A 27,586-nucleotide genomic window follows, 5' to 3' on the forward strand; every position below is an offset into this window, starting at 1 on the left:
CTGCACTGGGGAAGCGCCCAGCCGGGGGCGCAGGGTCTGGAGGTCTGGGGGCTGCCCGGCAAACCATGAAGCCGGCAGCGCTCGGGCAGCTGTTTCGCGTGGCTGGGAGGGAGGAGGGGGAATGCGGGGCACTCAGGGGAGGGGGTGGGGAAGGGGCGGGGTCAGGGCCCCGTGGAGTGTCCTCTTTTTTAATTTTTAAATATAGTAACCCTAATCTATGCTACAGGCTTACAGCCTCAGAGCTAAGGCACGGTAGCCATGTTGCTATAGCCCCCATAGTGTGGATGTGGCCTAGTATGGGAAAACCTGACAAACTGGCTCTGTTCACCCTCCTGAAGCAAAGTCCAATAACGGGTTCAGTGTGTCCATTTGTATTTTGGTTTTGCTTTTTTATGGAGGAGGATCCTGCCCACTTGTTACCTCTGTTACTGAAAAGGCTTTAGTGGACTGGTCAACAGCAATGAGTGTGGTCCTGATTTGTATTACAGTGCTGGCGTATTTGCAGTTTATGGAAGACTACTCAGAGCCTCAGCCATCCATGTTCTACCAGACACCTCAGAACGAACACATCTACCAGCAGAAAAACAAGCACCTCATGGAAGTCTATGGGTTCAACGACTCGTTCAGCAGCACAGACTCGTCGCAAGAGCTGGCACCACCCCCTGCCCTTCCGCCAAAACAGCGACAGCTGGTGAGTGACACCCTCCGTATTCTGCCGAACAAAGGCAGTTTGACTTCTAGGAACAGCTTTGGGGAAGTGACCTTCTTTTCACTCTCTGCTGCTTGTGTTCCTGGAAGACTGCAGGTCTGGATCGATGTCTTTATGTTTACATTACCTGGGTTACACTCTCTGAAACCTAAAGTTAACGTGTTTTTCAGACATCTTGCATGACCTAGTTTAACCACCATTCTCCATTCCAACCCTCAAATTCAGAGCACTCATGAGCTTTGAAAAACCAAAATTGAGAATCAAAGGCCTTGCCTACACTGTGGTTGAAACTGTGTTGGCTACTGTCCTCTCTAATCACATTTGCTACTAACCCACTGGCCAGTCCGGACAATTACTTTTCCTGACGTCTATGATAGCTAAACCGTGCTACAGACCGCACATTCTTGGATAAAACTTCTCAGCCAGTGGTCAGAAAACTGGCTAGGAGCAACCATTTACATTTAATTGCTCCTTGTATAGTCTCTCGTAACAAAGATTGTGCCAAAGAGCCCTAATGTGGCCGATACCTCTAACAAACGTGTGCTCCCCATAGTCTCCTGCTGTTCCATATTCACAAGGAGCTGGGGAGCCGTTCCGGTGCCGGCTTTGCCATTTTGGCTTTCTTTAAAACAGGACTTGTCCTTTTTCTGGTCGAATCTGACTTGAGGTTTTTGCTGCTTCAGAACAGGAATTCCACTTGCCCATCTAGAAAGAAAAACCCACCACATTCATCTTGCCCTTTCAGTCCCCAGCACACAGCCAGTGCACTTTGAGCATGTTTGTGTGGGAGCCGTGGGGGCTTGAATGCCAGTTTTGAGCACTGTGGATGAAATCATGGCCTCATTTAAGTCAGTGGGACTTTTGCCATTGACTTCAGTGGAGCCAGGATTTTACCCAGGATTTTTTTGGGGGGGAGCGGGAGGGGGTGTTCTCAAAAAGTTTTTCATAGTGCCCTCTTTTTACTTCAGCCTTCTCACTTCAGGGATTTAAAAAAAAATAAAACTAACAAACTAGTATGGGGGGAAAAAACAGCTCCTGGACCCTAGTAGCTAATTCCTGTTGCTGCAGCGTTAGTAGCAGTCCTGGAGGAATTGTAAAGAATGGGCCGTAGTGCTATTGCTTAACTTGACAAGTTTACTTCAGGCCTTCAAGAGGTGATGCTTGCCTCCCATGTTGCATGAAAGAATCATTCATGTTGGTCCATTTTGGCATATTTCCTCACCTCTTATCTGTGCTGACTTCTGACTATCCCAGTGCATTTTTCTCCATCAAAGGGAAAGCTGAGAGTTCCACGCTGCAGGTTCAAAGCATCTAGATTCCCTGGAACCATAAGCTTAAATTCTAGCAGGGTGAATTTGACCTTTCAAGGTAGACAAATTGAGTGCAATGAAGTTTTACTGGGTGTGGGGCTTCTTGACTGAGACCTTAAAACCCAAAGTCCTGTCTGTTTTGCAAGGACACTAAGCTGAGGGATGACCCTTTATATGTGGTCAGAATTTCTCCTCAGTCACTGTCATGTCCCATTTACTCATCATCCCACCAGCTCCCTATTTCAGTGACGGATTATGAAGGTACACTGCGATTCTTTGGCATGAGAGGTGCTATGCAAAATATTGATCTCTAGCCAGGCTGTAAGAGCTATTTAACACTCTAGTAGTTAGAGTAGGGGAATTCTGCCCCTTTTCCTAATTTAAGTCAGTAGAAAGAAAGCATTTCCTTTAGGCTCTACTACACCTGTACTGCCCTTTAATAATAATCTGGCTGGCAAAGAGATCATGGTTCTGCCTTCTGGGCATTTTTTTACTCCTTGCAAGATGATACTATCAAGGTGTTGCTTGAGATTTGCCTGAAGCAGAGGTTTCCAGAAGCAGGCTCACATAAATCCATGTGGGAAATGGTGATGTTGAACTCTCCAAGCAGATATGGCTCATTCAACAAGGACTCTAAAACCCATTGCAGTGGATGTGCTCTGGCTGCCCAGAGAGATTCAGCCAAAGCGAATTGTGTGGATGCAGGGTACTTTCTAGCCACAGGCAAGTTTTGCTGGATGAACGCCTCTGTATAAAATTGAAAAAATCCTTTCTTTGTGAGCTTCAAATCTGATCACTGACGCATTCGTACTTAAAATCAGAGAGTCTGAGCTGAGGAGTGCAGAAGGGCCAGAAATAGCCATTGTGCTTAGCGGCCTCCAGGTCTTTAATGACTGACTCTCCCCCATACAAGTACACTAGAATTGTCAGCGTGGTATGTTTTGATACTTAAAGTTACAGTATCTCCCTCTTGTGAAACTGGGATATAATTTTGGTTTTGAATGAAAATCTTAAAACACTGAAAGTTATGCCTGACCCAGGATCCCCCACAGTGCCTGAGAAGACTCATCTCTCAGGCTGGAGAGACCCAAGTTCCCAGGCTGCTGGCTGGCAAAGTAAACAGTCCACAGAAACAGCCTGCCTAACATCTGGAAATAAGGGCCAATTCCACTGCTTGGCAGTGGCTGCTACTGAGTGCCCACTTCTTTGAGCTCCTCTGGCCTGTGCTGTGCAGGGAGAGGCAGTAGAGAAGAGCTCACTTGTGCACCTAAGCAGCAGCCAAGCCTGAGTGAGCTGGGAGGGGAAATTGTTCTTAAGAGACGTGTTAAATGAGGAGGATTTTAATTGTTTTTGCAGTGTCTCTCGGAGCTCAGAAGCACGCATCAGTGTGACTGGCTCAGAATGAGGGTTTGGAGTCCTATGAACTGCCCAAGTAGCTATTTGTGTAGTAAGCAACTTTAAATGCATTGTTTTAAAAATAGCATTTCTCACCCTTTATTCATAGCCTGTTCTGTGCTTGCTTTCCTTGTTTCCTCTCTTGCTTTCTCTCTCCTGTTCAGCAGGCCTCCTATGCTGCCTCTTCCTTCTCTTCTGTCTCCTACTGTGTCCAGCAAACTAAAGTGCCCTTCACCTCCGAGGACACCAGTGCCACTCAGGGCCTCAGTATGTCCGTCTCTAACTCCTTTCTCAACCGGCACAGCTCCTTTCCTGTGCATTCGGTGAGTCACTAACTGCACTTCTTTACCATGTGTGTGTTTGTGCTGGTAAAATGCTCCTGCACACATTCTGTGCTTACTGACCCAGGGCCAGGTAAATTGGGAGGCTCTCATTTGGGCTTTTGAATGCATTCGGTAATAGTCAGAAAAATCCCAGTTGAATCTAATTAAATGGCCTTGGGGGGAGGTTGGCCTTTGAGTGTCTTGTGTGTATTTATGGCTAGGGTGGGGGAAGAGGGAAGAAGACCAGGCTTCTGTGATAATGGCACACTCCTTCAGCTGTGCATCCCTCATAGCAATGCACAGTGGCACTGTGAAGTACTCTGACCTCTCCGGATAAATGCAGTGATGAGGACTAGTTAATTAACTACTGCTTCGTGCATCTGGCCTTTGGAGAGATAATGAGAGGCTGTCTCTTTCTTGAGTTTGATCCATTCAAGTGCATCGAACAGCATCTGCAGCTCCTGGCTCTTTGCTCTTTTCCAGGAAGTGGCCTCTAGCGAGTCTCCCTTCCCATTTCTCCTTGTCTAATTCCCATCAAATATCCGTAGTCACAGACAAGATCGATATGTGTTTGCTTCAGTAAATATACCCGGTGCCCTGAAGAGTGAAGGGGGCGTGAATATACTTTACAGCACCTCACGAGCAATTTGGGTGGAGGACCTCGAAGCAAGCAGGGAATGATTTAAATCAAAATAAGGGCCATCTGTAGGGCACTGTTTAAAATTGTGATAAACTGCTTAAATTAGGTAGCAGTAATAATAAAGAAACATTAATTTTAATGAAGTTAATGTTTCCCCTCAGTCTGACAGTGGGGTTCCAACAAATGGTTCATCAGTATTGAGGTTTCATGTATGCAAAATTATGTCATTCTTATGTTCTTAAGTCACACACTGAGCAAGTGGCAGAGCCAGGAACAGAACCTACAAGTTCTGACTTGTAGTCCTGCGTTTTAACTCCTGCACTGCTTTCTGTTTGAATTGACTCTTGTAGGCAAAACACAGCACTGTAAGACCTGATCTTGGCAGGTAAAAATCCTTACAGTTTACTTTTAAAATAAACTTCTTTTTAACAATTTTAAGGCTATACATATGATCGGTTAATGATTTTAAAATATAAACAGTTTGTTTTATTTTTAAAACCATCTTAGTTGACCTTAAATGGACACTGTTAACTTGATGTTAATTTTAAGGGTTTTTCTGCTCCCCTGTTGGTGATTTTAAGGGTTTTTTTCCAGTAAGGAAGAAACTAACTAGCTAGAGCAGGGGAAACAGTGAAACTGATTACATAAAGTGCTGTCAAAGGCAGAATGTAGCCTTTTTTCTCACTAGTGCCTGTGAATTGTAGTAATCTTAGTTGTTGCTCGTGGCTGTAGAAGGTACAAAGTTTTCAGGGAGAAATGAGATTTTAATTTTGAGTGCCCCTTTGTCTCTGAGCTACAAAATCAATGTCTTTACGTGCTTCAGAGCAGACCCACGTGAATATGGTAAGGGTGGTTTACACCAATGCACAGATTTTCACATTCATGGATTTTCCTGCCCCTAATAAAAGAGAAGAGGTGAAACAGCTGTAGAGAATTGGATCATTACCAGCATAACACCCTTTGCTGGGGACACAGAAGTGCTAGAAACCTTCTGTTAATCTGTTTATGGACATTGACTAAGGGGACTTCTACAGTCCTTCCTTTCCATGCATTTTCCTGTGAGGAATGTAGTGAACTGCGGTAGTAATATTTTCAAGTGAATTGCCGTGTTCTGCTCACTCTGCCATCCTTTTGCCCTCCTTCTTCCTCTTTTTAGCCACAGCAAGTCCACTTAAATGAACACTTGGAAGAACAATAAACCTGTTAAAGGATTAAGCCTTGGCTGCCCACCAGTCTCAGTAGGGATTTAATGCTTGGGACAGCAATCCTTTCACACACAGGACAACTAAAGAATCAGCTTCCTATGTACCAAATAGTCAATGCTGATTATCAAGTCTCTTAAAATGATCCATCCCCTACATTAATCTTTATCTGTTCTATACATGAAGCAGAGCCTTCTTAAATCAATACCAGGATGTCAAACCTAATAAAGAAATGAAACGGTTGCCCGTTAGCAGTGTATGAGCAATTCATCACAGTCTCCCTGCCCAGGCCATCCTCTAAGAGTTGCCTTGGTTAGCAGTTTTTCTCTTCATGTGTCTGTGCCTGGGAAAGGAAGGGAGGATGCATATCCAAAGGGAATACACATCCCTCTACAAATCTGTAAGGTTCAGCTGCAAGGCCGCACGAAAGCTGCAGAGCTCATCATCCGCTATCCAAGGAGTTAGCTACACCTTGAGTTCATGGGCCTTGGAGCTCCACATAAAGTTGCATCCGAAGAAGTGGGTTGTAGCCCACGAAAGCTTATGCTCTAATAAATTTGTTAGTCTCTAAGGTGCCACAAGTACTCCTGTTATTTTTATAAAGGAATTGCTTTTCTTTGCTGCCTAACTGGCTTTGAATAGCTTGGTCTCTTGCTAAATAAAGGCTTGGCATCACTGTACCAACTCCTCTGAGGATAGCAATCCTGTCCATTAGTCCTTTTCCCAGTCTAAAAATACCTCTTTCAGCCATTGTCTTTATGAAAATCCTCTTTTTTTTAGTTAATAGCGGACTTTTCCTCTTAACGTAGGTTCCCGATTTGAAATCCACATGGTCTGCTCTGTAACCAGTCACATGTGCACTCACCACTTCTCTTCAACCGGCCATTCTTTGTTCTGTCCCTGCTACCCTGCTGTACAAACACCTCTAATGGTGCTTCTTTTCCATTCTGGATGGCTGAATCTCTTGCACTGCTTCTGTCTGGGCCTAATCCTCATAAGGGGAGCATTTTTTACTGTGAGCTTTTCTACGAGTGTGCTTTTCAGAGAGTTTGGATAATAGGTTTTGGGCTTTTTATTCCATCTTGGAGAGACAAACCAATGCCCATCTGTGCAAGTGGAAGCCTGCTCTTAGGACTTGCAGCCCTGGTAGCATTACGCGGATGTGGGTTCTGTTTGTATTGTCCTTATGAACTATGTGGCATAAAAGGCTGTTTGCCTTCAACATGATTGTGCAAGTGCACTGAAGAAGAGTGGACACTGTACGGCAAAAATGACATTCCAGAATAGGAGGCTAGACAAGAACCGTAAGAGCCCATGAACTGACCTAACACTCAGATTGAATCTTTGCTTTAGGAAAGTGAGGACAGTGGTGGTGTAAGCCAAGAGATAGGGTATGCCTGAGGGCCATTGCTGCCCCTGTTTCTCTTTCACTCAGTTCCTTTGGGTGAGCAGCCTGATTCCCCGTGAGTTCAGAAGAACAGATGTCAGACATTTCAAGCCTTCAGGCAAGTGAAGGTTTGACTTCACACAATGTTCCTGTGCAGTGCTTCAGTCTCTTTGCCAACAGTGCTGTCTCACTGCTAACCCTGTCTAAATTCATCCTCTGTTACTAAAGAAAAGTGGATCCCTGTAGAGTCTCCTTCAGGAATTTGTGGAATTTGCCTGCATAATTCCCCCTTGTGGGACCTCGCTTCATCCTGAAACCTACAGAGACAATGTCTTGACAGAGCAGAATCCTTATTCATGGCCAGTATAAAGGCATCAGCACCTATCCACTTCTTCCTGTATCTGAGGCGCCTTAACCTGGAAGCAAGGAGTGCACTTGGACTCCCTAGCTCTAATCTCCCTCCTCTTTGTTCACTGCTGTTTCTCATCTGATAAACAGAAAAGGAGGAGAAAGCAATGGACACCCAAGCAGGTGTCTGAGCCACACATGAAGAGTGCATCTAGCCAGCTGTCTTCTCTGCTCCTGGACCTGGTTCCATATCAGCATTTGATTGCAGATGGAGCAGATGCTGAAATGCATTAGGGGAAAATGGACAAAGCTTCTGAAACCCTTTCTCAGCTGTACAGGGAGGGATCACATCTGAGCCACAGGCTTTCACTGATGTGTGTCTGTCTGAGCTTCTGTTCTGACCCTAGTCAGGATCAGCCGTAGCTGCTGATGGAGAGAGTGGTACTCTACCTGTCGGGCAGACCATGGAACCTTTTTCTTCTTTCCTCTGTGACGGCTGTCTTTCCTGCCCCCCCCCCCCCTTTTCTGTTCTCCTCCCTCTTTCACCAGGGCTGCATGATTTGGGGTCCCACCATGGTAAGGAAAGTTGGCTTGCAAACACAGACCCTTCAGGTAAGCACTTTAGGCAGGGTTGGGATGCCCCGCTGTTTCAGGGTCAGGTTGGTTGTGGTTGTGAGGAATGCTGTGCTGTAGTCTCCCTTTTCCCTTCCTCCATACAGAGCCTTTGGGGTTTCATTAGCCCTTCCCCTTAGCAAGTTTCACAGCAGATTGCCTTCTGGATCTCTTCTGCTTCATCTCCGCCTCATGATATGCCTGTTCATTGTACCAATGCTTGCTTGCCTGCAGCCTCCCAAAACAGTACCATTTAGAGCTGGGGCTTTGTTCACAAGAAAGGGAAGTCACCTCTTCTGTGTCTGGGGATTTTTTTCTGTCCCAACATCTTTGTGCCTGCCCCAACACTTTTGCAGGGGGCATCCTGGACCACTGACAAGTACCTCTCCAGTAGAGCCCTGGGTGTTTGGTGGAGAGAGAGAACTTCCTTGAGGAGCATGCTGTGACTGACTGACTGACTGACACTGGCATTTTTTGCATTGCTTTTTCACCTAGAGGCTAAGACCCAGTCTTTACTCTGGTCTATTTCTCAGTCCCCAGAGCAGGGCCAAGACCATAAGTCAGTGAGAATGCTGACCTTTCTCTTGCAGGAAGTGGTGGTCTGCGTATTTGTAGGAAGAGCTGCCTTTTCTTTGGTAGTTTTATAGTGTTTGAAGGAACCTGCTGGACCTCTCCTAACTTCTTTTAGAGTTTGGATTTTGTTTTTCATTGGAGGCGTGCAGATCAGCCTGTGAGCCCTTTGGTAACCAGTATTCTGGCTGTCTGGGAACCATGCGGAGGCTCAGCTTGTAGGGGCTTTTTCTTTTACAGCCAGACTAATGAAGGTTTTGTGGTGACCGAGGTGAAAGTTAGTTCCCTTTTATCTGAGCAGCACCGAAGCTGTATGTTTGAACTGGCCAAGGGTTCCCCATTTTGAAGCATTGCTAGGGGAGAGAAGAATTCCCTTCAGTTCCAGCCCTCACGTTAGTTGGGGCCTCTGAATTTGAGGGTTTTTCTCCCTTTCTGTTACACTTTGTAATGTATTCCATAGGGAAACAATTTTCCAGAGGCCTGATTTTTCCATGGTTGGGTTAAAATCTGCCTTTGTCAACCACTAATATTGCTTTTGCCCCTCTTTGCAGGAGCTTGTGGCAGAGGTAATGGCTCTTATTGGATAGAGGCAGATCTTGAGTGGCTCAAGTCTATTTTCCACCAATTCTGGTTCAGGTCTGACCTTCCACCCACAGAGGTGGTGTTTGTAATATGGGTTGATATCGTAAGGATTGCTGCACAGTCTTACCCACACTTTGGAGAGTCGCGTTTACAAGTCGCATTGTTGGGACTAGTCTCAACTAGATTGTGTGGTTAATGTCTTGTTAAGGAATCCCATCTCTTGTTTTTGGGCTGTTTTCTGTTGTGAGATGGTAGAAAAGGAGGTGTACAATAGGAAATTGGTAATTGCTGTAGTCTTCCTTCCTCCTGCAGTTCACCCTCCTTCACTCTTGTGGAGATGGGTATTGTCCTTTGTTTCAGCATCTCTTTGGTTGATTCTGGAAGTGGGTGGGCTGGTGTCTCGAATAGCAGACTTCAAGCCTCGTTACTTCCTGGCAGCTGGAGAATGATGCATAGGAGCAGTAATGGTGAGCATATCTGAAATCCAGAGAGACACAAGATACACCACTGTGTCTCAGCACGTTTTCCATTGAACAGTGCAGGAAGACTTAAAACAAATCCAATTACCACTTGGTAGTTTTTCCTTACTCAAATGCCTGTTTGCAATTGCAGCAGGTTCATCAGACTTGTTCAGCTAATGGAAAACTGTCTTCATCCTTGACTATGGAGAAATGACATGCCTCTCTCTAATGGTTTTAAAAAGTGTGAAAAGTTGCAAGTATCTTTCTCGAAACTGAACTGGCTTCTCAACTCTTGCAGAGGGTGCAAATAGTTTCCCTAGGGAAACACTGCAGCTCAGTACTCAGCTGTGACTACTTCTAGAAGTTCTTTGGTGAATTGAGCAAGATCATGGAAAATTCTCAACAGCTGATTTTCTTTTTTTCCCTTTAGTGTTGTTGTATGCTCAGCTATCAGTGTGTAGAGTCAGGCATACGCAGTGTACATTTCCCCCCTGCTCCTCCCATTGCTTCTGCTCAGAGAGCTCAGTTCTGACCTACAACACTCCCTGCTACTCAAGTCCTGAGCAGAGACTGCCAGTTGTGTAGAGTGATATGGTGGTTCAGTGATGCAAAAAATTATCTGTTGGGGACTAGAATTAGAGCATGTTCAATTCACTTGTGACTTAAATGGGATTTGACTCATTACTTTGAAAAAAGAGGTGCATGCATATAATCAGCTGTCAATCTCTCAGCGTTGTTTTGCTTTTCCTGTTTTGTTTTCCTTCTGCTTTTATATATATTTCCACTACCCACAGCAGGATTGCATGGTGGTATTAATAGTGCTGTGACATGCTGGCATCACTGAGTCTTGCCTGTGAAAACCACTTCCTCTAGTGGCTTAGTTTTGTGCATAAAATTGGAACCATACCTCTTGCTCAGCAGATATAGCTAAGTGCATTCCTCTTTTGCTATATAAACTCCATTCCACTCTAGAAGTCTTATTTCTTCCTCTCCTGTGCAGGGGCCTCAAGCTCTGCCTTCTCAAGAGCTATGTGCTGTGTCTGGCGGTGGTATTTACAGTGCAGTCATTAATGCTGTGTCTGTGCATCAGATTGTGTTCTCACAGCTTCAAAAGAAAGTGAAATCAGCACCATAGCACTGCTGATGGAGTTTGCAAAGAGAAACCAGCACCATAGCACTGCTGATGGGGCTTACAAAGAGAAGCCAGGATTGTAGCACTGTCAGTGGGGCCTATACACGTTTTTATTTATCCAGTATTTTCCTTGCGGAGATATTAGAAACCCAGCTAGATAAGTAGAGCTTTGCTTTTGTGTGTTCTCTCTCAACTTAGCATGGAGGCCACCCACACAGGGGAATAGAAAACTTGAGCCATTCATCTGCTACACTACCCAGCATTGAAAAAGAGTGAGGTGAGTCGTGTGGCCAGGGCAGAGGCTGTTCAAGCAGAAGGGGCCACTGCCTTTCTTGTGGCAGTCTGGAGCCATTCACTGTCCGAGCATTTCCTTCCTCATTAGCAAGAGTAACTAGAGGTCCAGTATTGCAGCATGAGATAAGAAATTCTTTCAGTATTTCTCTGAGCGTTTACAATCTAGGGTACAGCAGCCTTGTATAACGCCCAGTATTCTTTAAACATGGGACGCTGCTGTTGGAAGCTGGGTGTCCAGTTCTAGCTAGTTGTCCGTGCAGTCTGGAATTAGCAGTAGCAGAGAGGATCAGAAGATCAGTAACAGCTTCATATTTTAAAAATACCGTGCTCTGGCTGACCTGGTGGGTGTAGAGTGGAGTCGGGATAAACTTGACAAGGGAACTCAACTTGGTTATTAACTAGGCTGTTGCTGGGAAGGCGAACCGTGTGTGTGACTACTGATGCTATAAATGCTCTGTCAGCCATTTAATTGAGTCCAGCTCTGTATTTATGATGTAGATGACTACGTCTCAGAATCAATTAACATCGACCTGTAAACACCCTGTCCTGGCTGCTGTGTGTAGTCACACCTCCCCGATAGGAGTAGAGCAACATCACATCTGCAACAAGTGCATAGTGGGTTCATCTGCTGCCAGCTAATCCAAGGTAGTGTTTATAGCAACACTGACCGCTGGGACATCCTGAGATACTGAGGAGATTAGTGGGGTAAAGCTGTTGTCCTTGATGCAAACAGTTGGAAATATTCAGTGATGCAATTCCTGAAGTCCTGTCACAGAGAACGAGACACTGAGTCGAAATGATTTTAGTGTCAGGTAAGCTTTCAGGTGTGGGCAAGCTTGCCTCCCTACTGTCCTTGTGAGATAAGACCACTCCTGGGTGTGCTCATTGTAGTGCCTCCAGAATGGCAGATGATACATGAATGCACTGACAGGTAGGGGAGAAGGGATTCCTTATACCTGTGTTATGCACAGCACATGTCATAGTCTCCTCTGGCCTAATTTAATTGAGGACCACAGAAATATTTAACTGCCTCCCCAAAACAATTTCTGAATAGGCATGTGAATGTATGTAGGACTTCACTTGTGTTGGCTTTCTATAGCCACCCATCCATGCCTAGTGAGGAGAGAGAAGCAAATAAACCTGCGGCCGGAACTTCATTTTAGGGAATAACAGCAGAGTTGCACACTGGTGCTAACTTTTCTAGTGCTGGTAGTTGGCAGCACCTCTTGGGAGGCTGTGCTAGAGCAGTACTAGTCTCAGGCAGCCTGGCATTTACATGGCATGAGTTTGGGGAGAGTTAAATGCTCTTTCCCAAAGGCTCAGGTTGCACACTGGATGCTTTCTGGCTTCCCTGAAGTTAGTTTGGAAGCATTCAGCTTACAAACAAGCAAAGCTGTGGAGTTTGAGTCTGTCCCGATGCAGCCAGAGCCAAAATCTTGCTGATCCTGCAGAAGCCTCTCAGAAATGGGAAGAACAACAAGCCCTAACCAGTTTCCAAGATAAACTCTCAGCTGTGATTTTTGTTGTTGTTGTTGCAATTCCGTTGAGTGAACGGACTCTCCTCTCCCCCCACTCCAAGTCAATATGGTTTTAAACGAGCAGCAGTGTTTCTAGGAGAAATCTCCCGTGCTCAGACCCTGTTGAAGTCATTGTAGCAGCCCATGCTGCAGCTGTGTGCTAGGATGGAGATTAGCAGAAATGGGAACCATATGGGACAGTATTTCAAACACTGGGTGTTTTCCCCCTTTAAAAGTATGCTTCATGCTTGGCTCTTGTCCCAGCACGACTGCATAGTTTGAATTCCAGAGCTGCTCACTGAAATGTAGCAGAAAGGAGGGGCCTTGCTGGCTTGTTTTGTAAAAGACCCAATATCCCAAAATTGTTAGGCAAGAGCAGCAAGGTTAATTAATAGCAGCCTACAGAGCGTCCTTCTGCTTCCTTCATAGCAGCAAGCTAAGTTCTTCTTTGTATCCTGTTAAGATCATGCAATAATAGATTTTGAGATTACATTTTGAGGGACTATTGAGGACAGAGAAGAGAGACCCATTAAGTACAGAACTTTGTCTGTATTAATTAACCCATATCCATCCCAACTTTTTGAATCTAATGTTATGGTATATTTGGGCACTAAAGTGCTTTTGAATTGAGACTAAGATCTGTCTTAAACTGGTTGAGACAGACACTGTGCAAGCTTCCTTCACAAGCCCTTGTAGTATGCCTCAGTCTCAACCTGAAACATCTACCAGTTCAGCCTGCCTCAGTGCAGCGACTTGTATCATCACCCACTGATCCTCTAGAGCAGTGGTTCTCAACGACCAGTCCGTGGACCAGCACTGGTCCCTGAGAGCTCCCTGACGCTGTTTAGGAAGGCAGCAAGCCGATCCCTCATATCAAAAAGGTTGAGAAACACTGTGGTAGACTTAGACCAGGCCTGAGCTAAACCTGCCAGTTTTGTCAAGTACAGTAAAAGCTGTTTTATCCGGCACTTCACCAATCGGAAAGCTCTATAGACCGGCATTTCTGATCTTTGTTGAAATTCCGGTTTATAGTCCGATTGGCATGGGGCCGGCAGGGGTTTGGGGCGCAGGAGGGGGTGTAGAGTGTGGGCTCTGGGAGAGAGTTTGGATGCAGGAGGGGACTTGGGGTGCCGGATCTGGGGGCTGCTCACCTCGGGCGGCCTCCCACAAGTGGCAATCTGTCCCGGCTGCTCCTAGGCAGATGCGCCGCAGGTGGCTCTGCATGCTGACCCCGCCCCGCCCCAAGTGCTAGCTCCACAGCTCCCATTGGCTGGGAACCACAGCCAATGGGAGCTGTGGGGGCGGCACCTGCGGGTGGAGGCAGCACACAGAGCTGTCTGACGAGCAGCCGGGAGATGTCACCGCTTGCAGGGAGCCACCTGAGGTGAGCAGCCCCCGGATCCAGCACTCCGCACTCCCTCCTGCGCCCCAACCTGCTGCTCCAAGCCCCCTCCCGCACCCAAACTCCCTCCCTCTTAGGGTACGTCTATACTTACCCGCTGGTTCGGCGGCAAGCAATCGATCTTCTGGGATCGATTTATCGCGTCTAGACAAGACGCGATAAATCGATCCCGGAAGTGCTCGCTGTCGACGCCGGTAATCCTGCTCCGCGAGAGGAGTAGGCGGAGTCGACGGGGGAGCCTGCCTGCCGCGTGTGGACCCGCGGTAAGTACTTTTAAGTTCGAACTAAGATACTTCGACTTCAGCTATGTTATTCACGTAGCTGAAGTTGCGTATCTTAGTTTGAACTGGGGGCTTAGTGTGGACCAGCCCTTAGTTAACCGGCATTTTTCACTTACAGCACCCCCCATTCCCCCAACATGCGGGATAAAACAGCTTTTAGTGTACTATGAAAGTTTTGCTCTGTCCAAAATGGATTAGATTTATGCTACCAATTTCCTTACACTTGCGACCTAAATCAGCTCTGAAGCTCATCTCCAAAGATGAAATGCTAGTTCATAAACCCCCTCTGCTGTAGAAACGAATGAGTCTGATTTTGAGTTCAGCGTTGTCTAGTAATTAGAGTAGGGCGATCGAAGGTCAGGAGGCCTGGTTTCTATTCCCAACCCTACTGCTAACTTTCCCTGCGAGCTTGGTCAAGCCATTTAGGTCCTTTTTGTGCTCAGTTTCCCAGTCTGTTTAATGAGAGATAATAGCTGCCTTTTGCAAAGCACTTTGAGATCCTCAGATGAAATGTACTATGTAAGTGCAAAGTTATATATATTGTATTGTGTATATGTCTCTTGTCCCCTGTAGCAGCAGGAAGTCCATCCTGCAGAACGCTCCCTAGGAGGCTAAAGATAGGTTAGTAGGGACCCAGGTCATGTTTGGGATGAAGATTTGCTCTAATTGGAGCAGAGAAATTCCATTGTTATGACCACAATGTTAAAAGTGCAGCTGAGCTGCCTTTTATTGTGGGTATTTGGTAACTAGTCCACGTTCCCCATTCACATTGCTCCCCTTCCTAATTGAGGACTAGCCCGGAGCATGTGGCATTATCAGAATACTAACACCAGTGAGATCATGAAATATCAGGGGAGACAGGGCAGGCAGAATCAATCTGCTGAGCCAGAATGATGTCATGAGCCTGGAGTCTTCCTAGGGATTTAGTGTTTTGTGCCAGGCAAGTGAAAACGAATAAAAGTGGAGCCTTTATGCAAACAGTTGAAAGTAAATATGGAGATTAGACCTGTCAGCATTACTAAGGCCACACCAAAAGTTGACAGTCTCCCCAGAGCCAGCCCTGCTCAGCTGTAAAGAAATGGGCAGGAAGGGAGACTAGCAGGCCCTGGAGCTGGACTCCTCTTAGCTACATGCATGTGGGAAGGATTTGCTTTTCTATTTTTTTTTTTTTTTGGTCTAGTCTTTTTAGCTCTGTTTCCAAGCACCCCCCTCTATTCCTGTCTGTGGTGTCCTGTCTTGCGATTCAGTCTAGGCTCTGGAAACACAGAGAGAAACTAGCTCAGGCTCCACACACAACACAAGAAGGGGAAACTACTCAAGGAGTAAGGTAAAATCTAGCTACTGACCTTTTCATTTTGTTTCATGATCACTTTGTAGTGGTAAAGCTTTAATACTCAGACCCTGCCCTGAGGCATGTCTTGATTTCTCCTTGGTTTAGATTTTACTGCCATTGTACATTTTAAATGTTTCCAAGATGAAAAATAAAGCTAAGGACTGAAACATACACCTCCAAATGCTCTCACTCTGCTTCAGGTGACGGACTTCGTTTTTATGATCTGTGCATGCCTCATCTATTAAGCACTGAAGTGAGCTGTTGAAATTCTGATAGTGAAAAAGCTTGGTTTAAATTTTTGAGAGATCGCTCCCCCCTGCCCCTTTCTCATAATGTAGCAGCATTTCTATCCAGCGTAGTTTCAGCAACCTGCATTTGCACTTCTAGAAAATCATAGCAAAGTACTCTGCTTATGCAGTGCTTTCAAGTCCATCGTCAGCAAGATGTACAACAGCTTCTCCCAAGCTTATTGGATGACTTGATTCTTCCTTCAGGCTTCCTGGCTACATTCCTGTAAGCCCCAAATATCGGGACTGTTCCTATAAAATCAGGACATATGGTCATCCTAGAAAGCAAGGATGTGTGGCACAACAGAGTTTCATATAGACTGTGTATTTCCTTTCATCTCGTCTCCAGTAGACTCTCTGAGAGCCACTGAATGAGAGGTTGGTTTTAATGTAGAGTTCATTGCTCCTCAGGGCAATTAGCACTTCTCAAGTGGAAAGGAATAATGGCTTCTGTGATTGTAACTTAACCTATCTTTCAGCATAACTTTGAAGACAATATTTAGACATTCTCCTCTGTGTTCTGCATGGTTCTAGATCTACGGAGCAGAATTTTCACAATAGCTGTTAAATTATATGGTTGCAGCAAACAGTCTCTTAAGTATATGTCCCATGGAAACCCATTGAAAAAGTAATATACACACAGAATACTTCTCTCTGTCTAGGTATTTATACCTCTCTCATCATCATGGTATCTGTATGCCTGTGTGTGTCTTCACCGGCTCACATGATTGGCAGGGTGCAGCTTTTGTCATTATTTGTACAAAAATAGCCAGAATCTCTCTTTCCACCAATGACTGAAGACCTCCATTTGTCCCCTTTCCCTGTCTTCAGTAAGATGGGCAGCCTGCTAATCTAAAATGAACATGCCTTACCTAGAGAAAACCTGGCAGATGTCCCAGTTATGATTCCAGCTCTCGTATGTAGATGATAAAATAATGCTGTCTCCGTTTAGTTTTGCCTCTCAACAAAGAGGTGCCTTTGTTAGAAATACCTTGTGCTGTCACTGCTAAACTATTATTAATCTAATTACTTTTTCTTTTGTCTGTCTCTTTATTTTTCCCATCCTCCTTGTTTTTGCGTTGTTCATTTTGCATCCTGTAGTACAAATCTGTGTTTAGGTCCTACTCACAGGACTTTGTGCCTCACAACCAAGCTTCCGTTCCTCCTTTTCTTTCTTCTACCTCCTCTTCCTCCTCCACCCCGCCTTTTCCACCTGTCCATCAATCTCAGAGCTCTGACCTAGCGGTGCCAACCACAGCCAGCCAGTCACCAAGCACTGTGGATGTGCCAAACTCCTCTTCTCAGGAGAGCAGCTTTAACGGGAATGCTCCTGTCTGCCTTCCTTCTGAAACCTCTTTCACTGATTCTCTCCAGACATCTTCGGTGAGAATATCCAAAGAGATAATGCACCTTAACCCAAGGATGTGTTTTTAAAGAACTGTCACTTGTTTTAATACACATTTTCACTTAACCCAGGTGTGAGCTAAAGTGATTTCTGTGTGTGTGGACAGAGAGATCGTTTAATATAAAAGTGAAGGTCACAAGTAGTGAGAGAAACAGGCAGGTTGGAAACTCTCCCTAAATATTAAACTGGTGGTGGAAGAGAGAGGTAAAGAAATAGTTGTAGCTGCCTAGGAGCGTCGTGGTGTGAGTTTGAAGAAAGGAGAGGCAGAGCTTTTTAACAAAAATCTGTTTAAGACAGTAGTTCTTGACCCCTGGTTCATACGCACTCTGGTTACTAGAACTTCGGGCTTTTGTGACCGCTACTCTAGGCGCCCCACCCCTGCCTTAATGATGAGTCTCTGCACTGGGCCTCAGTGCGTTATAACTGCTTACTGTCCTCTCTAATCTGAAACAGATTTGGGGGCTTCTCCAAACCCCTTTCTGACTGCAAACAGCCTGGGCTCCATTGCTGATTAGCATGCACACTGTTGAATGGGCAGCATCAGGCACCGGTTGGCTCAGCCAGAGGTATTAGTCTGATGATCTGTTTGGAGAACGGTATCAGTTTGGGCAACACTAGTTTAAGGTTCCAGATCTGTTAAGAAAACAGATGCGGAGGCTTGTGCGTGGCAGCTACATTTTTAAACTAAGCAGTTCCTCTTTCACTTGCCTGTAAAGACTAGAATTCAAGAGTCTCTGTTTCCCACAAAAACGCTGAGATCAGGCACTTTACTGGTTTGACAAAACAACGAGGAGTACTTGTGGCACCTTAGAGACTAACAAATTTATTTGGGCATAAGCTTTCGTGGGCTTAGTCTTTAAGATGCCACAAGTACTCCTTGTTGTTTTTGCTGATACAGACTAACACGGCTACCCCTCTGAAACCTGTTTACTGGTTTGGTGGTTCTGACTGTAGGGGGAGCACCTTCCTAAATTCAGGGCTTGTCAAGTAAGCAAAGGAGAAATTGATTTTCGGATTCTTCAGTCCTAACTAACTACACTGTTGCATTTTCCTTGTTGTGGGACCTTCCTACAACACAGTCTGTCCCCCCCGCCGCACCCCCAATGTGGTTTTGTCTTGCATTTGTAGGTATGGTCTGAGCTGTGTTTCCAATGACATTTCCAAGCTACGCTAAAATCCTGTGCTATATGGAATGCTTTGGGAACGCAGTCTGGTCTTATCTACACTGCAAGATCAAGCCATGATTACTGTGGTGGGCATAGAGTATGTAGCTAGGTCCCATTGTGGTGTTTTGGTTTTAAACTATAAATGTTCAGCATCTGTAACTTTGAAGTCTGCATTTGCATTTGGCTACACTGTGATATCCAACAGTTGGCTTCCGTGGTAGCTCTCACAAACCAATCCATGCTGCTCTCCTGCTGCTGATTGCCGTACCTCTTGGCCTTCTGGATAGTCCTTGCGAATTGGGAAATAGCGATTATCTCAGTGAAAGTACAGAGCTATAAGACATTGGTGGCAGTCTTCCATTGGCGCCAGAGGAAAGGTTCCCAGCCCAAGTGCCAGTGGGTGGGGAGAGATTGTTTCTTGCCAGGGCATGGGCCAGGCATGTTCACTTGCACACGTTGTTAGGGTTAAGTGCTGGGCGCAGGGGCACCGTGACACATTTCCTTTCATCCTGTCTCCCATAGAGTGAAAACGCCAGTGAGGAGGCTGGTGAGGGTGAATACGTCAATCTGTATTCCTCTGGCCAAAGCAACGGGGAACTCCCTCACTCTGAAGGAGTAAGTAAACTGGAAGGGGCTGCTTGGTGCATGCTGAGTTCATGCAGCGCATAACATGCTTTTTATAAGTCTCTCCTGCATATTGTGGTGCTTCTGTGTTTTGCTGAATGCAATGCTTTGATGGTGGGCCATTCTGCTTGTCTGTTTTGGTTTTCTCTCTAGAGGGGAATCTCAATTTGGATGGAGAGCAGATGATGCTTGCTTGGCTTCAGAGATTTTGGGTGAACGTTTTTAAGAACATAGTGGTTGCTTTTCCTTTAAAGCTGCTTCAGCGTGCTCTGCAGTTTGTTTAGGGCTGTGTGCACGAGGGTTGGGTTTTTTGTATTTTTTGTTTTCTGGAAAGGTACAAGCCTTGACTTGTGCAGCATCTTTGGCAGTGCCAGTTCTTTACTAATACTCTTAACTGCTTTGGCTTTTTAAAATCAATTTTGTGTTTATAAAATACCATCCTTTTTCATCACCGTTGGGACACAAAGTAAGTGATTGATATAGTCTATTAACCCTTTCCACCTCCTCTGCACAGGGCTCATCTTAGCTATTTCCTACAAGAGACAGGGTAAATCACATCACAGAGGGGATCATCTTCATAGGCGTGGGAACTAAGGGTGTGGGGGGTGCTGCAGAACTCTCAGGTTTTACGTGGGGATCCACTACTGGCCCTGTGCCCGGGGTCCCAGTTGCCGGCCCCATGTCCAGGGTCCTGGCTGCCAGCCTCAGCCCCCTTACCCTTGTCCACATCCCCCCATTCCCGGAGTCAGTTCTAGGAGGCATGGACAAGGGTAAGGGGGGACGCAGCACCCCCACTATAAAAAGTGTTTCAGTGCCACTGATCATCTTCCTGTTAAATTGTAGAAAATAGCGAAGGCAAAGATCTGTGAAGTTCTGCCTTGTCCACTCCTCTGCCCAGGAGGGATTGTTCCCTGGAATATACGATTGTTCCCTGTCTAGTTTTAAACATCTCAAGTAATGAGGCTCCTACCACTTCCCTTCTATCTACACCTCTGACAATCAGGCAATTCCCCTTCCTCATTCATCTCATTCAGCTAGTTCTTAACAGTGAAATAAGACTTTATAACATTTCTCACTATACGTAACTTAGCACAACTTTGCAGATACATAAAAATCCCAGGCTTGACAGTAAAATTTCTAGGGTGATTCTGATTCTTAGAAAGGTGGTTTGAATCCTCTCAGATTGATATGTTGACCCTCCAAGGATCACTCAGCATAGTGCTAAATAGCTCTCAACTACAGCACTGTAAACTTAATAATTCCATTTACCTCGCATAGCTATTTTCCTCCTTAATAAATGGCTAGTTTAAGGTGTATCTTTATTTGCTTTGAACTGCATACCTGCTATTATATGCCTTATGTTCAGATTGCTCTTTTTTTTTTTTTTTTTTTTTAAAGTTAGCATCATTTCCACAGCAGTTGATCATCATTGCATAACCTCCTCTGATGGGCGAGATGAGGGAGGGAAGGTAGTTTATATCCACACATTATGACAAGTGGGATTTTGGGGGGCTGTAACTAGGAAGGAATTGGAAGAGGAAGAGGAGTTGCAGTGAAAAGTTTAGAGCTGTCTTGCAGAGTGCATTTAATTCAGCAGAAGGGAAGTACATTTCAACTGCAAGGGCTGATGAAAAAGTCTGGGGGGAAGGTTAAGATCCAGGTCAACAGCTGACTTGTGTTTTGTAACTATCAGCATAATTTCACAACCTTAAAAGCAAACCAAAATAGCTACATTAAAGTCTCCAGAGATGCTCCCAAATTTCCTGTCTAATTAACGTCTGTGTTTTCCTGGCATTTGGCATTAACTTGCATCAATCTTTAATCCCTCCATAGGAATTTACAGTAAAGGGCCATTTAGAGGCAGCAAGCTTTGTGAGTGTGGGATGACCAGTGATTGCAGGATCCCATGTCATGATCAAAAGCTTCTTTCTCTTCTAGGAATCTCCTGCCATCAAAGACGGCCACCCCAAAGACTCCACTTCGCATAGCAGCACCACTGGGCAGGAAAGCAGAGATGGTGGTGAGAGGTGGGCCTGACCTGAACTTGCAGCTCCCCCTGCCCCACAAAACAGCAATGCCTGAGCAATGCTATTTTAGTTCTACCCACTGCCAAACAAGCCATGTGTTTCATGTTCTGCCTTGATAGTGTCAAGATTTTTAGCCCATTAAATTAGACGGTCTCATGAGAAACGAAATCCCACCTAACAAGGAAAATCCAGGCTGTGCAGGGTGATTTAACAAACCCACAGTGCTTGATGCAGCCCCTACGTAGGAGCAGCTGTGCTGGATCAGACAATCAGCCCAATCCTGTCTCCTGTCTCTGACAGTGCCCAGTCCCAGCTACTTCTGAGGAAAGGTGCAAGAAATCCTGTATTAGGCAGTTACAGAATTACCTACCCAAAGGAAGTTTCTTCCTGACCTTGTTAGTTAGAGATTAGCTCATACACAGAAGCAGGAGGGTTTATATCCCTTCCAGGCTCTGCATTATTTTGAAATCCTCATTCTAAATAAACAAAGAGGCAATGCATGTTGGTACAACACACACACACACACACACACACACTAACTTTTATCTCTGTCCCAAGGAAGTTGACAGTTGCTTTAAGGGTTTTAATCATTGCAATGAAGGAAGCAACACAACTCTCCTACTAAGCTTAGTGTCTGATGAAAATATAGACTGCTCCATGATGGTCAGACACTGGGGTAGAGGTGTCTTTGGAGAATTCACACATAGTATTATAGGAAGCCAGGCAGGGGGAATCTGTACAAGACACCACAAGAGCACCTCCCCTTGGAGCTCGAGGAGTAGCTGTATAACGCAGGAAGAGAAACAGAATTTCTGTCATGTCTTTCAGCAGAGAGAGATCTTGTCGTCTCAGCCCTCTGCCAGCAAAACAGATTATGAACTAATTTAAAGAGATACTCCAGCCATAGACGGTTTATTTTCCGACATCCATAAGTTTGCAGAATCACTTGGCTCCTTGGTTCTCATGCTGTAATAACGTGAGGGATGATGTTGCAGACAGTGCATGGAGACGCTGAAGTGTGCAGTCATGCATGCTGTAGTTAAATTCTATTTAATAGCCAGAAATCTGGCTGGACAAGTGCTCTGTTCCTGAAGGTTTCATTTATCAGCCTCAGTCTTTCTCCTTTCCCAGGGATGCAAAAAGCTGTAGTATTAGTACCAGACACTCAGATTTGTTTGCAGGGGGGTTCCCCGACTTTGAGAGTGTCAGACTTCCTGTAGTGTCTGGGCCATTTAATGAAGGCCTGGACACTGTGCGCTCAATGTGACCTGGCTCTCTGCTTCTCCATCTATATGATTAATGATCTTGATGGTCTTTTGCTTCTCTTCCAGGCAGCAAAAGTCACCGGATGCTTTGGAATCATCGCTAGAGGAGGAGGTAGATGAGCTGACCCTGATTGACCACAATGAAATTATGGCTCGGCTGACACTGAAGCAGGAGGTAGGTGCCTGCAAGCGTCACTTTCATGCTTCTTGGTTTGTGCTTTTATGAAATCTGGTTGACCATGAGTGTAGAGAAAGAGAATCAAACAGCCAGCCTCTGTGCAAGCTAATAGGAAAAACTGGTTTGCAGAAGCAATGCATTGCAGCTTTTTGTGTGTAAATTGTGCTGAAATCAGATGATACACCAGCCTGGAAAGGAAGCATCGGCATCAGACCATGAGTTCATTAACAAAGCACGGGCCGTCTCATTGAACACCAGCACGTTCTTGTGTCTTCCACCTCTTCAGCCTGTACCAGCATCCGAAATGCAACAGCTGAGATTCCAAGGGCTTGTCTATGCTGGGCCCCAGTGCAGACTATAGGGTATGAATTGCAGAGCGCACCAAAATGTTGCACTCTAGCTGCCCCATGTGGATGCTGCTGGCATGAATGAAAAGGTACCTAGTTCGCATTAACATAGTTCTGTTTGACAAAGGACTACGTTTACATGAACTAGATACCATATTAATGCAAACTAGGTACCTTTTCATTCACGCCAGCAGCATTCACCTGGGGCAGGTAGAGTGCAACATTTTGGTGCACTCTGCAATTCATAACTCTATAGCCTGCAGTGCAGCTCAGTGTAGACATAGCCTATGATAAATACAGTAATTGAACATGGGTGTGTAGTCAGGCTGCTTAGTTGCTGTATTTCTAAGTGTGAATGAAGGTTTAGCATACGGATTAGTCTCCAGCAAGAAGTTGCACTAAGTGTATTTAGTTTCTGAATTGCTAAATGGCTTCAGAAGTGCAAACAAACTACTCAGCAAAATAGCTGTTCTTGCACTTGAGAAACAACTTGGTTCTGGGTGCATTGACAGACATCTACGCTTGCTTGCTGATATTCCGAACAAAGCTGTTTCTGATGCAGGGCTCGAGGGAATATACAAGGCCTTTGAAGCTTTCAGACTGTCAAGGGGCAGTTCTGGAAAACAGAAACAATATATCATTTACTGGCACTTAGGGGAGTGTTCTTTGGACAGCCAAGATCTGCAGGAGAGCCGGAAGCTATTATTCATTCTTTAAGTGGTATTTCATAAGCCTTGCCAGAGTTTCACCTGAAAAATCACATCTTAGGCACAGTTGCTCCATGTCTGTAAATCAGGAGTATTTCCAGTACTTTGTATACTGGAGTAGCAAAGAAATAGTCCAAAGGAGCCAGGTAGTATTCCAGTCTCTTCCCTGCAGAAATATTCCATGTAAAGCCCTTAAGAATGATGGAGTTTTATATAATGTTAGTAGTGTGCTACTCCTGGATGTACGACAGAGGGAGAGGCTGTTTGGTATGGTGGTGAGGCGGGGGACTGGAAGCTAGGACACCTGAGTTCTGTTCCCAGCACATGGACTTGGTTGAAGATAGCAGCAGTCAGGTGACATCTAGCCAAATAGTTCCAGATTACAGGATTTGCATGCTCTATTCGCAGTTTTTCAAACTACATGAGCTTTGACATTCTAGAGACTGAAGCACCTTCTTTTAAGTTTGGAGATGTGTTTTCCCCCTCTTTTTCTCTTTCCTTTATCATCCCATTCCCCACCACGCACACCTGGGAAATTAAACACACCGAATTATTAATACAGCATCCGTTTGCACAGTTAAATATTCAAAAGAGAGGAAATGCCCAAGTTAAGGTTGAATGTGCAGCTTTCACTCTACGCCCTTTTCATCATAATGCATACAAACTGCCTCTGATGTATAATCACGTGCTATTGCTGCTCCTCAATAGCCATTGGAATGATCACCGGTGAGCAGCACAAAATATTTCTCTTCCGTCTGCTCACAGGCAAAGCGTTTAGCTTTCGCTGCACTTCCCAGCCTGGCCGAAGGAGTGAGTGACCCAGACTGCAAGTCAAAACAGCACTCCCACTAAATCACAGGATTGGCCTGGTACTCGACACCTTGTCCCAGCTCACGCTTTCCTGCGTGAGTTGCAAGAAATGTACACGTTAGCGCTGCATTTTAGGCACTAAGGAATTAGGCCATGCTGAGAGGGGGCTCGGTCTCCTGTGCGCAACCTGTTTCTCTTCTCATTGCAGGGCGATGATGGGCCAGATGTTCGTGGTGGATCCGGGGATATCTTGATAGTCCACGCAACTGAGACTGACAGGAAAGGTACAGTGAATGGAATGGAGCAAGCTGGGAGTCTGCAGCTTGGTGTGGCTTTTTTCTGGTTATGCTACAAACCTCTGTAGTGTTGCCTGTCAACTGTGTTCCCATATGCAGACGTGGACCAAATGGGGAGGGCTGCATTAATGTTGCAGAGGGGATTGTGTTGATCTTGGGTGAAACAGAGCTAAGCTGGATAAGCTCTTGTACCGTTCAATTCAACAGCAATGATTTTTTTTAACTCTTCCGTGTCCAGAGTCTAGCTCTGCAGAGCGAGGCATACCAATGCAAACGAGTGCCACCATTGCCTTGGCATCACTCGACCTGCAAACAAATGTCGTTGGGTTAGGGAAGAATAATTGTGAATGGCACCTTGTGCCATTGATTCAATTTTCAAAGGGACACTTGTGCTCTGTAACCTATTGACTTCAGTTTAATGTTGGGGTGGGAATGGCTTGAGTGAACTTAGCATTGAAGTGAGTAATATCACTGGATTGAGCCAAACACACTGGGTGAGCTGTCCCAGCATTGTTCTACCAGTGCATCTCAAATTCAACTGGAGCATCCTTCCTGGTCCAGGTCCAGCCCTGATCCTCTTATGCATGGGCAACCAATCATGCCAACTTGAGTGGTGATTTGTCATCATGTATAAAAGTGGGAGGTGGGTGGAGAGGTTCTTTCATTTATTTGGATTTTTCAGCACAGAATCTCATAATGTTAACACTTTGCATATTTTTAAGCACCGAGCGCTCAAATTTTAACCATTCTATTCGCTACTCTAATTATAATGATATATTAATTGAACTATACAGTTAAACCCCCAAATCAAGCTCCCCAAACATCAACCCTCCCTCCCCAAGCCCTGTGAATAAAGATGGGCTTTGCAGCATTTCCAAAGAGTGAAAGTGAGACATTTGCACTGGCCTAAACCGAGGAAGTTCTCCTGGATTGCCAGCCAGATACGCTCACCCACTGAGCCACTCAGGGCATTTGATCATTTTAAAGAGGAATATATTTCATTTTTAAATGAACCCTGTTTTGTTCTGTAGCATTAGGCATTTGAGACTGCTAGCCAGCACCCTGCAGCCAGCCAGGACATACTTACCCCTACAGAAATATCCCTGACCTTTCCTGAAGCGTAGGAGAAAGCGGTCAAGGTGGAATGGATTGTTTATCAGCTCCAGTTTAGCACTGCTCTTCCTTGGTGCAGCAGCATCTTAGAAATAGCCTCTTCCACCATGTTTCTGTTTTTGGAGAGCTAATTGCTAGAGGGATACACGTTGGACAACTTGTGTGAAAATGATGACATCTGAAGACACTGTATGCATCGAGGAAAGGCTGTGAGGAGCCTGGTACACTTCTCATGGACGCAGATCACTGTGTGTTTTAGATATGCAGTAGTCTCTCCTGTTAACAGTTATCCCTGCATCAATAGGGAGAAGTGGGAAGGGGAGAGAGGTGTGTAGTATATTTCTTATAATAGTGGGCAAACTCACCCCTGCATGCTGTGCCAAGTTGTTGATGCAAGTTAAAACAGAGGAATTTATGCTATGCTAACCCAGTGTTTAGGAGACTGAGAGGGTTAATGAATTAAGTTTACGATAAGAAGAATTCAGGGCTTGTAAATCTATCAGCTGAACTGCAGAGAGAGGTATGGTTAAGAGACTTTCCTTTAAAGATGAATTTCCTGGCAGGTCTGGGTGCCAGAGTACACCAGCTGTATTACCTCACAATGCCTTTTGGACGGATGGGAACCCCAAATAAATATAACTCCACTCCCGGTTGCTGCTCCTTGTCCATTTAGGTTTGAGTAGCAGAGCTAAGTGGAATAAGGGATAAAAGAAGACTTGTGGTCGTTAGCTGGCCCCAGGTTTTATTCCTAAATGCCCATGGCTGTGCACGCCCGCTGCAAATGCAGGATTACAGCTGAACAAGGCACAGAGCTCACCTCTGACATGACCACCCATTCGCCCTGCTTTAGAGATTATATCTGATCATCTTTAACTAAAAGACAGCAGCTCTCCACTGATTTAGGAGCAGCAGTAAGGAGCTTTCTGTGTCAGGTTACTGCCAAGTGAAACGCTGCAGACCGATAGGAGTGATTGTCCTGCTTCCGCTCCCCCCAACCCTTGTAACAAAGCAATGGATTGACATTAGTGCTCAGGAACTTTGGGGGTGACGTGCCTGGTTTGAGGGAAACTTGGCATGTGCCGGTGCTGTGGAAGTTTTCTCATGCATCGCTGCTAATACACCTCCACCCTGGCCTAAAACCCCGAATGAACCTCTACCTGTAATGACCAGCCCTTCTCCCCCAGATCTGCCAATGTATTTCAGTCCTAACATGCAACCTCCTTTTCCTGTCGCAGCTTCTCTGGAACAGAAGTGATCAGTCAGGCCAGAATGCGAGGGTTTGGGCTGAGACTGCCAAACTCATTTCACCTGTGTTCATAGAAGGATGAGCCTCCACTGTTACCGCTTTCTCCCAGATGAAGTGACGCCATCATTCCATACTTAACTTTATAGATGCATCTCTCACTCTCATGTTCAAATTCCATCTCCTGATCCCATGACTGTAGACAAAGCCATTGGTATCCTGTTGTGGAGATGGCATGGCATAGCAGCATATTGTATGCTCTCTAGCACCCCTTACTGGCCAATATTTGCAGTGGTATTAACTCTTTCCCTTGTTGGAAATAGTCTTACTTTTTGCACACTCTGCAAAATCAGCAGTAATGCCGTGAAAGTGGCCCTAAGGACCCATCGCCAGGGGCCTTATTGTACTTTTGCTTGACCTACTATTAAAGACCCTCTTCTCCGAGAGAGATGATCTTTGCTGATCCTCTAGGTGGTTGTTCTAAGCAAATCTCAGTGTGTTACAGCCAGGAGTCAGACCAACAGGGTAGAGCAGGGGTGGGCAAACTATGGCCTCTCAGGGCTTTGGATCCGGCCTGCGGGATTGCCACCCCCATGGTGCTGCGGGGCTAAGGCAGGCTC

General features: G+C 45.5%; 1 protein-coding gene across 1 annotated transcript in view; it reads left to right on the top strand.

Moving 5' to 3' along the window:
* RAPGEF1 (Rap guanine nucleotide exchange factor 1) overlaps window positions 1-27,586 on the top strand; it is a 121,622-nt gene that overhangs the window by 84,481 nt on the left and 9,555 nt on the right. The window contains exons 10-16 of the mRNA XM_065418981.1: window positions 489-691; window positions 3,579-3,737; window positions 16,887-17,168; window positions 18,879-18,971; window positions 20,919-21,007; window positions 22,339-22,447; window positions 24,523-24,598. Of these exons, the coding sequence (XP_065275053.1) occupies window positions 489-691; window positions 3,579-3,737; window positions 16,887-17,168; window positions 18,879-18,971; window positions 20,919-21,007; window positions 22,339-22,447; window positions 24,523-24,598 (1,011 nt within the window). The remainder of the gene's footprint in view (window positions 1-488; window positions 692-3,578; window positions 3,738-16,886; window positions 17,169-18,878; window positions 18,972-20,918; window positions 21,008-22,338; window positions 22,448-24,522; window positions 24,599-27,586) is intronic.

Source organism: Emys orbicularis, chromosome 18 (genome assembly GCF_028017835.1).
Source record: "Emys orbicularis isolate rEmyOrb1 chromosome 18, rEmyOrb1.hap1, whole genome shotgun sequence".
Classification (NCBI taxonomy): Eukaryota; Metazoa; Chordata; order Testudines; family Emydidae; genus Emys; species Emys orbicularis.